At 39.3% G+C, this 15,176-nt stretch overlaps 1 protein-coding gene across 1 annotated transcript in view; it reads left to right on the top strand.

Moving 5' to 3' along the window:
• Positions 1-15,176, top strand: part of ERP44 (endoplasmic reticulum protein 44) — a 57,176-nt gene that overhangs the window by 12,585 nt on the left and 29,415 nt on the right. The window contains exons 2-3 of the mRNA XM_075416616.1: positions 11,721-11,793; positions 13,624-13,663. Coding sequence (XP_075272731.1) covers positions 11,721-11,793; positions 13,624-13,663 — 113 coding nt within the window. The remainder of the gene's footprint in view (positions 1-11,720; positions 11,794-13,623; positions 13,664-15,176) is intronic.

Below are 15,176 nucleotides of genomic sequence, written 5' to 3'. Positions count from 1 at the left end.
GCCTAGTCATGCTAACGCTCAAACTACATCGACCCCAACATCTCCCCCTTTTTCTTTTCAAAAAAAGCTAAGCTATCTTATCATTGCCTTAAAAACATTTGCTCAATTGGTGTTAGTTGCATCACAAAAATTTTCTTCAGTTACCTTTAGTGCCTTTTGTGTTATGCGTATTATACACGGAACCAATATAATTACTGCTTCCTCTACATCTCCCCCTTTTTTATTTAATGAATTTAAAGCAAGTGCTACATTGACACACCTAAGCATCACTATTGGCATTATGGTCCAGTAACAGCCCCGCTACAGTGCAACACTAAAAACAAACATAAGAACACAAATGCTAATAAAAAGATATATAGATGTGAAGTGCATACCATAACCTGTATTCATATTAATCACTTAGGCTAAAATCAATGTATCTAAGGGTATAACTCATGAACTATATACAATACCTGCAGAACTCACCAAACCAAAGGCGCAAAGGCAGTTACTTAGTCCAGACAAATCCGTTAGATCATAGAAACCAAATAAATCCATCAGATCACAGAAATACAAACACTATGACAACAAACACATAAAATCACACATTATAGTCGCGACCGCACATGCACAAGCACACCAAGTTTTCAACTTAAATCCAAATATTGCAAAGACTTATGATTTTTTTTGTTTTTTTTTTTTCAATGCAAAGACTTATGAACAGACAAGGACTTACAATAACATTCAACATTTAACAGACAAATTCCCAAGCCTCAGTTTCAGGAAGAGTACTCTCTTTTCAATTCTGTTTTAGGAAGGGTACTTTCACTTCTCCCCAGGGATATAGCCCATTGCTGTGAAGCTTTCACTATGACTAGCAGGCAACTAACAGGCAGGCAACAAGAAACAATACTGGAAGAATGTCTTTGTCTTATTAGTGGTTTGTGCTCAGAACTTTTTGGTCCAGGGATCAGAGGTTCTCCCCGAGAATACCTCGGTGCCGGCTGGAGGTCCTGCGATCCCTGGGACCATTGATGTTCAAGAGCAGCGTCCTACCTGGGTACCCAAAATCTATTACCAGAAAGCAGCAAAATAATTCACTTTCCAAAACTTAACTCCAGAGCCCCAGAAAGCAGGCACTCTCGAGAACTCATTAGCATACATTAATATAATAATCAGCTGGAACAGTTTGCAGCGATAAGGATACAAGGAATTCTACTGCAGTAATTGAATTATACACGCTTTTTCCAACCAAGTCCTTGAATGTCAGGAAGATGGTTCTTGCCGCGCCGCTTCTGGGCTGGCCGGGACGGGCCGGCGCGCTGGGATTGCGGGGAGGGGGGGTAGCCGGTCCGTGCCGCCGATTGCCCAGGGGGGGCCGTGTGCCCCACCAGGTGTAAGGTTCGCTGACACATCTGGTGTGGTGGTTGCTGGCGCTGCAGGCTGTGCTGTGTCTGAGGGACTGCGCGGTTTTATGCTGGAATTCACCTTGCTTTGATCTCAGGTCGGGTACGCCAGTTGCTGTAGAGGGACCCTGTCGTACACTTTCGGGGTGCCGGATTTTGCACCCCACTTCCCATTTCTCTGGATTTAAAGGATCGTCAGGTTCTGGCAGATTTACTTCCTGCATCTCTCGTGTTGGGTTAGGAATTTCATCGTATGTAGGGTTAAATTTCAAAAGACTGCAGCTCTGTCCTTGCTTTTGAGATAATGGTGGAGGAGTAGCAGCCGCTTCTAAGATAGTTTCTACAAGTTTTAGAGCATTTAAAGCTGTATGCACTGATTTCCAAGTAATGATTTCCTCAAGGATTTTAAACTGCAAGACTTTGTTCTTTCAAAATTCTCTGTAAAATCTTTCAATTGAGCTTTCGTTCCTTTCAGCGGATCATGCTTTTGACAACTCGAAAAACAGGGGCTAATAATCGCTCCTCTTTGTTGCCATCCTGCACAGAGTCCCCAATTCTCTGCCTCACAGCCAAGTCGAACAACCGATCTGTCTTTGCTATCAGCTTTCATCGGCAGTACCACAATAATAGACCCGATATCTCTCCTTCAGTTAACTTCACGTTGGCTCGATCCGTCAATTCCGGCAGGCTTTTCTGTGCCGCTGTTTCCAACACTGATACAGTGGAACCCATACTGCCGATATTCACGCCCCCCGGCGTGCCATGGGTCCGCTCCTGCCTCTCTCGGGCAGCCCGGCTTACCTCCCCGGCCGGCAGTCCCCTGCCTTCTTCGGCTGCGGTATCACGTCGGGGTCACCACAATGCCAAGTTTCAGCATCCATGCAGGGACAGGAATGACTCTCACACATTAATACAATGCACAGCCGATTCCCATTTATTGGTCTGCTTGCGTGGTTATACACATTCTTCATATCTGCACACGCGATCACGCTTATTCAGATAGGCTACAGACATAAATCACGCGCTGTTCACGCACCCCATATTCCCTTATGATTGGTAACTATGCACTAACGCTAACAGCAACAGACGGCCTCTATGTCCTTGAACACATCTTGTTTTTGCTAACCCACATCATGTTTATTCCTAGCTGTCCTTTCCAGCGGCCTGTCCAGCTATGCTAACTGTTTTGCTTAAGCGGCCTAGTCATGCTAACGCTCAAACTACATCGACCCCAACAATTCCAAGGTAGCAAATGTTTCCATGATGTGGAAATACCGTTTCTTGTGAATATACTACGTCTGCTTTTGGTTTCTTCCTCTAAAATTATACTTTAAAGGAGAGATTCTGAATTCTGTAGCCACTCCTTCCAGAGAAGACCATAAGAGTGTTGGTTCCATTTTAATGTCCATTTTCATTGCTAGTCCAAGAATGAACAAAACATGCATATGTATATATGTTATTAAAAATAGAAATCTCGTTCTGCGGTGGCTGTGTGTGTAAAGACTAGAATAAAGGGCACAGGAAAGACTGTAGAAGATCATAATGTAGAATAGGATACTATGTTGCTTTCTATAATGACCTATGAGGCTGTGAAAACACAGTTCCTAATAAGCCTTCTATTTAGACTCGGCTATTTGTATGAAATGACTCACAATTTCTTCTCTACTGCTACACATCAAAATAATGTTTGAAATATTTGAGTGCGAAAAGGCTTTGAATTAAATTATCTTAAAACACAGAGAGGAAAGTACTGAGAAATGATTTGCCTTTCAAGATTACGTATGTGATCTGTGACATGAGGAATGGAGTTACAGGTACATACTCTCCAAGGTCTAAACTCTCTACAATGAATGATTTTGGTGATGGGTTTTATGTGTAACAGAAATCGCTGAAATAGAGAACAGGCCTTTTTCCTTGACTTAGTGAAAAGGGGCAGCAACCTATTCTGCTCTGCTAGCCTGACCAAAGTCTTGACAAGACCGAGCTGCCCTTTATTCCGTATTGCTGGATCACAGCTTTAATGACTTCCAAAACTTTAGGGTGCTGGCTTTCATATACAGCACCAGCTGCTTAACTTGTGCTGATCATTTTGGAGATTGCATTTGTATTTTACGTGCTCTATTCCTTCTTGAAAGTGAATCCTTATGTCTCCAGATAATCAGAGCAGTTGGTAGACATGTAAAAGAAGGAGTTACCAGAAAATGGGGTTGTGTTTTTTTCCTGAGAAGCTGAACAAATTATACCTTTTTTCCCCGGGGGAATTCTAGCTTCTTGTGTAAGAGTAAGAAGCATGGTAAATAAAATATCTAAAGATCCAGAGTTTTCAGTAGTTTCCTGGTGAGCTGAGTTCATGGTTTTAAAGCTGTGAAACAGGCCTTAAGGTAGCTTTGTATTTCTAAGGATGTGGAGCACACTAAACATTATTCATGAAGTAATACAGTTGTTCAGACATCTGTTTACATCTCTTGTAGGTATGTGGACTGTGTTGCCTCTAAGTGGGTGTTTAAGACAAGGAAACCAGTGTTATGGCCCGGACTGGAGATCGCCCTTTTCCCTCCAGGTCAAGAGAAATAACTGAAAATTAGAAATAGTTCAACTGAAAATAAATTACAGGTCTTATCTCTGTGACATTTTTTTAGACATGCCTCATGTCATTTTTTGAGCCCTGACTTAAACATTTCTATAAAAGACAACAATCCATAGGTTTGTGCCCGGAGACTTAAGCTTTAAAGTTGTGTTTGCATGGTTCTGCTACTAATAGCTTTATGGAAAAAATGCAATGCATTGAGCTGCAGCTTGTAAGAAGGAGATTTAGTTCTCATCTCTGCAATGGACTTTTAAAATTAACATCTTGTGTCTTCTAATAGTAACCTCTCAACAGTTTGTGAACTAACTTACCCATTTTTCTGGGAACCTTCAGTGCTGTACTAACAGGCCATTGAGATATCTCTGTGGCTATGAATCATTCCCAGTCATACACAACAATCCTTCAACTGCTTTGCTTGTGCCTGAAGTTCAGTTGTAGGAACCATTAACTGTGAGGTTTTTTCCTAATTTGGTGTGTCAAAGCTATGTAATTTGGAATTTCAAATATACTATTATAAATTGTGAATGTGTTTTTTTTTTGTTTCCAATGTTTTAATTGGCAAAAGTTCTTCAATATTCATAATACATGTACCTACACCAGGTATTCCTGTCACACAATTAAAATGGGAGTAGATGACAAGATACGTGGAGGAAAAAAAAATCACACCACCTCTCTGTAGTATGGTGGTCTCTCTACCTAGCTCTGTGTAGTTGGTGCACTGTTTGGCTAAATCATTGTAAAATTGAACTGTCTATCAAGGCTAAAGAAATAAGTTTACTTTTCTAATATATATAGTATCTGTATTTCAGTTTAGTTACATTTTATCTCTGTTCACATGGAAGTTAGTAACTGCAATCCTTAAATTTATTTTCAATAGCTTCCTTTGAATGTTTTAAATTTGCCTGATTAAATTTAAGATATGGCTCTCGAGAGAAAGATAATAGGAAAAGTATTTTTCGTATCAATTTAAAAATTGCTCTGAAAACTTAAATATAGCTCAGAAGTGATCATTAGTTCATGTTTTGAGCTAATACAGTTTTGTCTCGTAGTCTTACAGTGAAAGTAGCTTACATTGCTAATAAAAACTGTGCTTAATCAACAGGGATGGCAGCAGTTAGTCTAAATTATGAAAATGTTCAGGCACAGTCTGGAATCAAGTGGTGACAAGAGTTGAACTGCTCTCACTGAGAGGGTGAATAATGCTCTTTTTTATTTTTCCCCACCATTCTCTATTTACTGTTATCTCTCTCTGCTCTGAACTTTGTGGTTCATTATAGGGCTTTCTGGAAACACCGCCAGCGAGATGCTCCCAATTGATGGTTCTGAAGCCAGACTTCAGGGGCTCTTACCATGTCTGTCAGCTTTGGTGTTGCTGTCTCCCGGGATTGCTTTCAATTTGTATCATCCTACAGCGGGCTGTAAACCCGTCTGCTTCCTGTTGTCGAGGAGTTTAATGCAGACCTCGGAGCAGCAGCAGATTAGCAGCATGCATAAAGAAAAAGGTACTTGGGGACTGAAAGTCAGCTGCAGACTTCTGTGGGGCTAGGACCTTCAGGTAGTGACTTCAGCACGTCAATCTGGATTAGATGCGGGCTAGAGCTGGTTGCCAAACATAAAATGATTTTGTGGTGGAGAAAAGTGGTTTAGTTGTGTGCCTTTAGGATTTCCCAGCAGGAGGAAAAGGTAAATGGAAAGTTTAGCAATGGAAAATGAAGGCTGTTCTTGTTGACTGCCTGGCAGGTGTAGTACTAATTAGAAATCGTAATGCTCCAAGAATAGATCTTCTGTATTCTTCAGATAGTTTGCTCTGGAAATTATGACCTCTGTTTTGTTATGTGATTTAAAAAATAAAGACTTGAAGAACTAAAATGCAACAGACCTGTTTTTTTTCCTTTTCTTGTAGTTTTAAGATTGTGCACAGTTTGTTAAACTCTTCTGCAAGAAAGTGGTGTGTAAAGTATGATAAACTTGGAAAAGAAATACCACTAAACCTGTAACCCTGTCTCTTCTGTCCAGTTAGCAATTAAAGAACTAACAGCACTAACTGATGAGAGTAAAATATTGATAAAAAGTTGACCTAAATCTCCTGAATGACTAGTGGGCTAATTGGATGTGTGGAGTGGCTATTGAGCAGCAACGTTGTCAGCAGAAGAGGAGTTGAAATTGGGTATGCTTTTATTTCCTCCTGGGAGAAGGGACACGAAGCTTGGCAGAGGTCTGCCGTTGGGGTGAACGGAACGGGTTTTGTCCAGGCGTTTTGTTTTGTGTAAGGCTGCTTGCGTAGCCTCGTGCCACATGTCAGAGGAGGATAAGTGGTCTTTCATTAGAAAAAATTAGAAGATGACAGCTAATTTGTAGTAACTCCTCAGAAGCAACTCACTACTGGCTTCTGGCAGAAGTGGCTAAGTCATTTGCTAACTTCAAATAAGGGTCAAAATTGGATCAGAAATACTAGGATTTCTGTACTAATTAAACTGCCCAGTAAAAACATGAGCAGTGTTATTTACAGAAACTTCCAGGAACCTGAGCTGATACATTCCTGCTTTATTTGACAGTGTTTCTGAGGACCAGAAGAGTGAAAATACATGTGCCATATCTTCTTCTTCCCTCCCCCCTCCATGAGCTAAATTTTATCTTTGTGAATGCGTTGTTCAGTTCTTCAATTTTTCCCCTCAGCAGTGTGTTCTGTAAGTGTATAAAACTCTCTGCATTCCTTTGTTTTGGTTTATAGTTTGTTTTGTCATGTTTCTATAGTGTTAAATGATTGTGAGTAGATTAGAAACATGCTTATCTAACTGGTGCAGTTTCACACTCAAATATTTAGTATTTTGATATTCTACTATATGTTTACTTTTAAGTCTTTTTCTCAGTAAGTTTGCAGATGACACCAAATTGAGCGGGACTGTTGATCTGCTCGAAAGTAGGAAGGCTCTGCAGAGGGATCTGGACAGGCTGGATCGATGGGACCAGGTCAATCATAGGAGGTTCAACAAGGCCAAGTGCCAGGTCCTGCACTTGGGTCACAACGACCCCATGCAGTGCTACAGGGAGGCTTGGGGAGGAGGGGCTGGTATTACAGCTGGGAAGCTGCCCAGTGGAAAAGGACCTGGGGGTGCTGGTCGGCAGCCAGATGAATGTGAGCCAGCAGTGAAGGCCAGCAGTATCCTGGCTTGTATCAGGAATAGTGTGGCCAGCAGGATCAGGGCAGTGGTTGTCCCCCTGTACTCAGCACTGGTGAGGCCACACCTCAAATACGGTGTTTGGTTTTGGGCCCCTCACTACAAGAAGGACATTGAGGTGCTGGAACGTGAGCAATGCAGCTGGTGAAGGGTCTAGAGAACAAGTCCTATGGGGAGCGGCTGAGGGAGCTTGGGTTGTTTAGTGTGGAGAAGAGGAGGCTGAGGGGAGACCTTCTCACTCTCTACAACTACCTGAAAGGAGGTTGTAGTGAGGTGGGTGTTCATCTCTTCTCCCAGCTAACTAGTGATAGGACGAGAGGAAATGGCCTCAAGTTGCATCAGGGGAGGTTTAGATTGGATATTAGGAAAAATTTCTTTACTGAAAGAGTGGTCAGGCTTTGGAACAGGCTGCCCAGGGAAGTGGTGGAGTCCCCATCCCTGGAGGTGTTCAAAAAACGTGTAGATGTGGCACTTCAGGACATGGTTTAGCAGGCATGGTGGTGTTGGGTGGATGGTTGGACTTGATCTTAGAGGTCTTTTCCAACCTTAATGATTTTATGAATCTGTGATTTCATAACTACTTAGTTTTACCCTTGGACTTCAGTAGTTTAAGCATTTCAATACAAATACAGAAATATAGCTATTTTCATCCAATATAAAGGCAGCAGCCTGACCTGTTTTCAGGTGTACTTGCATAGCAAATTTTCAGTTTGAATTATTTTTGCAAGATACTTTCTTCAGCGAGTTTGTAGCCTTCTTGTGAGGTCAGTTGGAAAGTTTGGGTTTTTTTTTTCCCCAGTTACAAATATGAACAGTCATCCATGTGTCCTGATGTAGACCAGTGGAAGGCAAAGTCTACACTTACAAGTAAAAAATTCTGAAGACTTTTTCTTAGCCAGTATGTTTTTCAGAACATATGTTCAATACCTGTTTTATAAAGTGTGTAGCTGACAATCAAAAAATGATTTCTTAAAAAATGTCTTGTGTTCTGCCCATGGGTGTCAGGCACAGGCCTCGTCAAAGGTCAGAAAACATTCTCAAAACAGTGTAGCTTCTTAGCAATTTAAATAAGAATTTGCATTCTTTCAACTTAAATATTAATACTAGTAATATCATGAACCCTCTTGCATCTCACGGGACAGCAAGATTACTGGGTCAGAAGGATGTGTTTTCTTCCTTACAGGCATTATACCTTTATGGAAACTTCAGCTGAAGTGAGTCTTGCATATTTATTGGCATTTCTTAAGGAAAGCTTTTTTTCTTCCCCGAGTCTATCTACTTATTATGAAGGTTTTGGCACCCACAACTATTTAGGCAGTATAAAATGTTTAAGAATGTGATTATGAATGTATTTTGTTAAAATAGAAGTTTTCATACTTCTAGTGGAAAAAATATTTTTATTATCTCAGATTTTGTGTGACTTTTAAGGAAAGGTGTTCTTAGTCTCAGTATTTTTTCCACTACTGCTTAATATAAGGAGACCATAGGATATACATCTTAATTTCATTTTCACCTTCAATATATGAAGACATTTGGGGTCTTTGTTTCCGTCCATGCAGCTCACACCACATTTTTCCACAAGAAGAGTTAAGAAAGCAATCAAAACTTTTATTCATGCTATAAAGAAGTATTAGTTTTAATTTGCTTTTTCTGCACATAGCACAGTCTAGTAGAGGATTTTGTTGGTTAGCAAGCCCTGGGCTTTGATTTTGTGGTTAAATATTTGCATTGCAAGTTAAGGTGTATTGTAGCAATCTACAAACGCAACTACAGTTCCCGATCTATTTAAATATATCTGTTGAATAACGTAGCCTGTTTCCCAATTGCAAATAGCATGCTTATCTATGTTATGTTTAATTTATGTATAATTTATCGTATTAGATAAGATTTGTGTTGCTGCTGTAAAATTGCATTAGAAAAAGCCACATGGGTTTAAGAAATTGGTATCTTGCCCATTCTGTATGTTGAGACAATACAAACTGCTGAGCTCCTGTGAAAATAGTTTCACCAAGAAACCACTGTGGAAATTCTTTCCAAGTATGAATGCTGATGCAGAGCTGTGTGCAGCAGCTAGCATGTTCCTGTTTTCTAGAGGTTTGCGTGGCTTTTCTGTGTAAACGAGCGTTGTCCAAGATTATGAGCAGTATAAGTAACTCCATGGTCTTCAAGGGAACGATCAGAGGTTCTTGAGCTGCCTTGCAGGGCAGCTGAAGTCTTGGACCCGAGATGAGTTTGCAAGGTCACCTGTGGTAGGATTGGATGACGGCCAACTAAGTGAATGTGGAGTTACACTGTCCTTTATTGCCTAGGGTGATATTCCAACTGTTGTTGTTACTCATAGCTACTGCTTCAGTCGTACATGAGTTACATCTAATCTAACACTCACCACAAAACAGCATGTGCGTACAAACAAAAACCATGCCAGCTCGTTCACACACTTAACTGACCCATTACTACGAATGTAACTACTACTGCCAGCACCTCCACATAGCAACACCAGGGAAGCTGTCATCCCATGCACCACCCAAGGGGTGATGGAGAGGTAGCTGCACTGATGGTTGGTGTCAGCTGTCACTCAGCTGTGGGTAATCTGACTGGTGTGGAGCAGGGTAGCTTCTCTCTGCAAAGGCTGAAGGCAGTCATGCCACCTTGCTGCTCAGCAGCACCAGCGCCTTCAAAGGAACTTGCCCAATACCAACCTGCCGCAACTTGTGCATTGCATAGCTTGCTTAATCAGATGTTTTTGGCAGACCATGTTTTTAGGCTGGTAGTTTCAACTATGGACCTTACAGCTCAACCGTTAGTTTTGTTTCTCCACAGTGATCTTACAGCCACGGTTCAGGCGTATGCATCGGGCAGTTTAAGTGCCGCAGGAAGGCTGTGCAAACTCCGCCACAGATCTTAAACTTGCATCCGAGATAAGTGTCTTGTCCAAATGCCAAATGAGAAGCATTGGTGCGTATTTTGTATTACAACAGCTGGTGCGTTTTCAGCCTGTAGTGTAAGGTGGAGTCTGTATGCTACCCGGTGGCCTCTATATGGGAAATATGGAATGATCAGTATCTTCACCGAAAAGTGTTTGGTGATCCCTGAATCAGAAGGAATTGAAAATTATTGCTGCTGACCTCACCTGTGTGTCATTTATGGTGATAGTTTGCGAGCTGTGACAATGTCTCGCTGCTGAAGTCTGCCACAATTTTTGAAGCTAATCTTAATGAAAGCAGGCATCCAGTATGGTGAATGGTTTTGAGAGGCCAATTTTTGATATACGTTTGCAACAAATGTTAGAAAACTTGATGTTTGACATTGAATTAGTCTTTGCCTCTCTAGCCATAGGCAGATTTTCTTTGCAGCTGCAAGGACTAAACTAAGGCTGTGGGAACATCAATAGCGTGTATGTCGTGTGCTACCGCATCTCAGTGTGAGGACTGATTCTTCAGGTATCACCGAGAATCTCCGGTCTCTATCTGGCTACTTGACCTGTGCGTTCCTGTCGGTTATCTACCAGAACCCTTCCTACTCCTTTCCTGCTGTCTCTGTTAGCTGAATCATGGGAACCATGAATGGAATCAAAGAATCATGGAAAATGAGGCTGGGAGGTGTCTCGGCAGGGCATCTGGTCCAAGCCCTGGCCTTGCTTAGACAAGTGCTGACTTCCTGACCAGGGTGCTCAGGATGGAAACACTCACATCCCAGATCAGAGTCTGTATTGTCCTGCTCAAAAACTTGCACGCTTACCTCTCTCCAAGGAAAAATAAGTTGTAACTCACTGATATCTCTCTCACCTGGGACACAGCAGCAGCTCTACCCCCTTTTTCCCCGACACTTTTTGAGATAAAAGAACTGAGCCTGTTGTAGCGAATGTGAGAGTGCTCTTCCAAAAACTGCGTGCTGCTGTGATAGTTGTGTTAGGAGTAATACACATGTTGCTTTGTAGCTGAGTGATCTGGCTGACACGGTGTCTCCGTTTTTATAGTCTGATATGCCAGTCACGTGTTGGGACTGAAGCAGGGTCAAGAAAAAACACAGAAGGAGGTAAAAGACTGTAGCTGGTAGAGTTAGATATATTGAAACTGTTTTCTAAAACAGCAGTAAAAATGGAGGCAATTGGAAGCTTTACCGAATGAGAAGCTTTTTAGCCAGACAAGCCCTGTAAGCCACAGAAGGAATTGCTTGCCTCTGGGTGAAACCGCTGTGCCTACACGCTTCGGGCCTGTGTGGGATTGTTAGGTGGCTAAAAGGGGGGGGTTTGTTTCTTTCTACAGAGTGAATTTATGAATAGAAGTTACTCTTAAAGGTACAAAATTTAGCTGTAACGTTTCTTCCAACGTAGTAGAGGATCATATGAAGCGATAGCCAATTTTGTTTCAACTGTGAAAGTATGTTATATCTGTAAGTAGTGTTTATTTGTATATTTGTAGTACTACTGTCATCTGAAACGCGTTGACTGAATTACAATTATTTTACTGTTCTTCTCCAACTTTTGAGCTGCAACATTTAAAATCATAGATGTTTTACTACTTTATTGCTGAAATTTTACGTACTTACTGGTTTGCTTTCTCTTTTTAGGTGTCTTGGCTTTTTAATCCAACAAGAAGTGAAATAACAAGTCTAGATAGTGGAAATATAGATGACATTTTAAGTGAGTACTTCGATTTTTTTTTTTTCTCTTTGTATGTCTGTCGTTATTTATCTATGTGAATCTTGCAGTGGTATTAAATGAATATACATGCCTTAACTTTGAAAATATGAATTGCAATTGGCATTGAAGTATTAAATGCCTGTGATCAAAATTAGCTGTCTAAATTAATGTATCGCTCAACAAATTACTTCATTGTAGTCTCACTGAGGATTTGAAGTGTCTAAGAAAAATACTTGCTGTCTTGTTTGCAGATGGAATGCTTGATTACATAACAAAAATGTGTCAAGAGAGCATTTTAAAAGTTTCCCCCAAAACAGCAGCAAATGAAACCCATGGTGATGGGCCTTAAGTATCTTGTTTGATCAGCTATACTTTTCCTCAGGTTAATTGTCCTGATTCTGGTGGCTCATAGAAAGAACAGAAATTAAACAGATGTATATTCCTTGTCTGAACAGTATCAAATTTGCCTGTATGTCGTTGTCTTAACAGGAAATAAGTTATTGTTTCAAATATATTCAGAAAAAAATCTTTTATGTTCTTTTATTTAGGTCAGTACTAGAATCTTCCTACTATTGCAGGATTGCTTTATGTAGTAAATGTATGATTAGATAATATAAATCTGTTTATAAATACCTTTTATACAGTGGAAAATATAGAATCCTGTTGTAAAATGTTATTCATAAAAAGGAATATATGCCAAATGTAAGTACTTTTAAAATTTATCCTATTACTTTCAACAAGTACATTATGCCTTGGAGGTAACCCTGAATTTCTCTGTGTTGGTTAATTTCCTGTTCACCACTTGCATTCCTTGCTGATAACGAAAATCTTAACACCATAATTTCAATCAAAACTGTAGTTTTTCCCAGACTTCTCAAGAGTCGACTTTTCCAGCTTGTTGTCTCTTCCAGGCTTCCAAAATCTGAATCTTATCTTTTAACTGTTTTGTGACTTTGTCAATAGTACAGATTTGTCTAGCAACATTTCTGCTTATAAAGCTGTGACTGATAGTTCCAGTATTTATTTCAAGGTGGTTTTTTTTTAATGTCTAGGCTACTACTACTACTGAAAATCAGTTTACAGCATGGTTGTTACATTGTGTAGAGATCACAATTTATCTTTGGGCGGGAGATTTGTCCTTCTAGTTTTCATATATTTTCCTTTTTTGGTATGTGAAAAATAACGCATAGGAGCATTATTTCACTCATCATATATATCCCTATAGTACTGCATTTTGTTTTTTTAATGTCCCTTAGAATTTTTCTTTTTGGGGGTTGAAGATTTCTCTGCTACCTTTTGCCTTAGTATCCAGTTTCTTGGCAAATAAGGTGGGTAAGGACTGACCAGAGCAAGTTGCACAGGCAGGCTGCATGTTGGTCATTCTTCTAACCTAAATAGTTCACATTTTTTAACTTTTTTTTAACACTTATGAAAGATCTAGATAATGCTTAAGAGATATACTAGAGTACAACTTATGGCTTTGATTCGTGATTTTAATTTTAAATCCAGAATGACTTTGTCTCATGTGTCACTTATTTACTTCTTTTGTGTCTTAATACCTTAAGTGTTGACATTTTTAATGTCGAATATATCAATAAGATCAATAAAATACTCGACTGAAGACCTCTTTCATCACTTTCCCATTTGATATAGATTATATTTCAGATAAGATTTATCCTTGCCGTTTTCTAGCAATCGGACTAAGTTGTATGCTGAATAATCTTGAAATATTTGCTTGTATAGATTTTGTGCGTATTTTTATAACCTCAGATAAAAGCACTAAGAATTTTGCCTCACAGTGTGACATTGGGTTTTTTCTTTTTCTTTCAGACAATGCAGATGTTGCTTTAGTTAATTTTTATGCTGATTGGTAAGTAATACAAGTGGTTTTTTTCTATGTTTAAACTTCTGTCTTTTGAAAACTGTTATGTTTGTTCTAATTGAAAATACAGTGCTGTTGCTTTCAAACTAGTTCTTTCCTGTTTTTTTTGTTTTTTTTTTAATGTCCTGATTACTACCCCTTCTGTTGTTCTAACATCTTTTGTTTCACTCAGGGCTCCTATCAGAGAAAAAAGACTTTATAGTAGTATGGAATAACATGCTATGTAATTGATTTTTTTTTTCCCTCCCCCCTGCTCTTGGCAAGACAGTTTTCATTAACTCTTTGCTCCTTAACATAGAATAGTCCAAAATATGCAATTTTTCCATTTTCTTATATGTTGGTCCCCTGCATGTGTGCTAGAAAGGAAAAAGCCTGAAACTACACCAAAAATCAAACCCTTCTCTAACGTGGAACACCTTTCAAATCCTTCTGTAATCTGGAAGACCATCCAAGTGGAGAACTAGGGAAATTATAATTGAGGGATGAAATCTGAGCAGCTGGAAAAGGAAAGAATTTTGGGCCAGATTGGTTAGACATTGTGAAAGACGTAGAGGGAACTGTTTACCTGATTTTTTTTTTTCAAGAAAACTTGCATACCAAATCATCATCAGAATTAATTTAAACACCATACCCCCTTTTTTTTTATTGTGTAAGAAGTAAGTTTAAATGTTCTGTTCTGGTCCACCATTAATATTTTTAAAAGATTCTTTAGCTAGAAACCAGAAGAGTATTCAGAGAAAATAAAATTTAACATGCGTATGAATATAGAAAATGAAGTCAGAAAAATAAATAATTTTCTGACTTCCTTGATTAAAGTAATCTTGGATGTAAATAGCTTTATAATGTAAAGCGATATATAAACCGAAGTACTGCACTTTTAGATATTCCTCTCCCTGCTGTTTTGCTTTGTGAGCATAAAATGTTGGCCTCATTCCGTTCACCTCTTTCACATCCTACTATATGTCTACGTCGGTAGATCTGTATGGCCTAGAAGTAGCAAGTGCACAGAGCTTTACATGAAAACAATTACACTTTGCCTTTACTGATAATTCGTTCAACTGGTAGCAGGCTAATTTTAACTGTTTTTTTTTAAACTGATTTTGAAAAATTCATACCCAGTCTTTTCATATAGAATGAAGTTGTCAAAGATGTTTTTAGTGCCTTCATTTAAACTTTGCATAAAGATAGACATTATACCGACCTAAATCAGTTTAATAACCTTTGTATATACCTCTGTCATTTTATAGACAATTTTTATGTTCAATTAGTTTGCATCTGTTCATTTGCTACCATAGACTAAATTGATAGTAAGCACATGTAAACCAATAGAATTTTTCTGTAGAGATTGCATTCGTTTACCAAGCTATTTGTTTGAAATATCTTTCTTTATAATGATAGTACAACGAAATAACTAGTTAAGTAAGAAACTAGGTCTAATACCTGTTCTGTATTTACGCTATAAAGGCTGCCTTTTAAAATAAATTAGTGAAACTTTTAAGAT

The sequence above is a fragment of the Opisthocomus hoazin genome, chromosome 3 (assembly GCF_030867145.1).
Source record: "Opisthocomus hoazin isolate bOpiHoa1 chromosome 3, bOpiHoa1.hap1, whole genome shotgun sequence".
NCBI classification, from domain to species: domain Eukaryota; kingdom Metazoa; phylum Chordata; class Aves; order Opisthocomiformes; family Opisthocomidae; genus Opisthocomus; species Opisthocomus hoazin.
The sequence above is the reverse complement of the archived record's forward strand: the minus strand, read 5'-3'. Positions and strand labels throughout refer to the sequence as shown.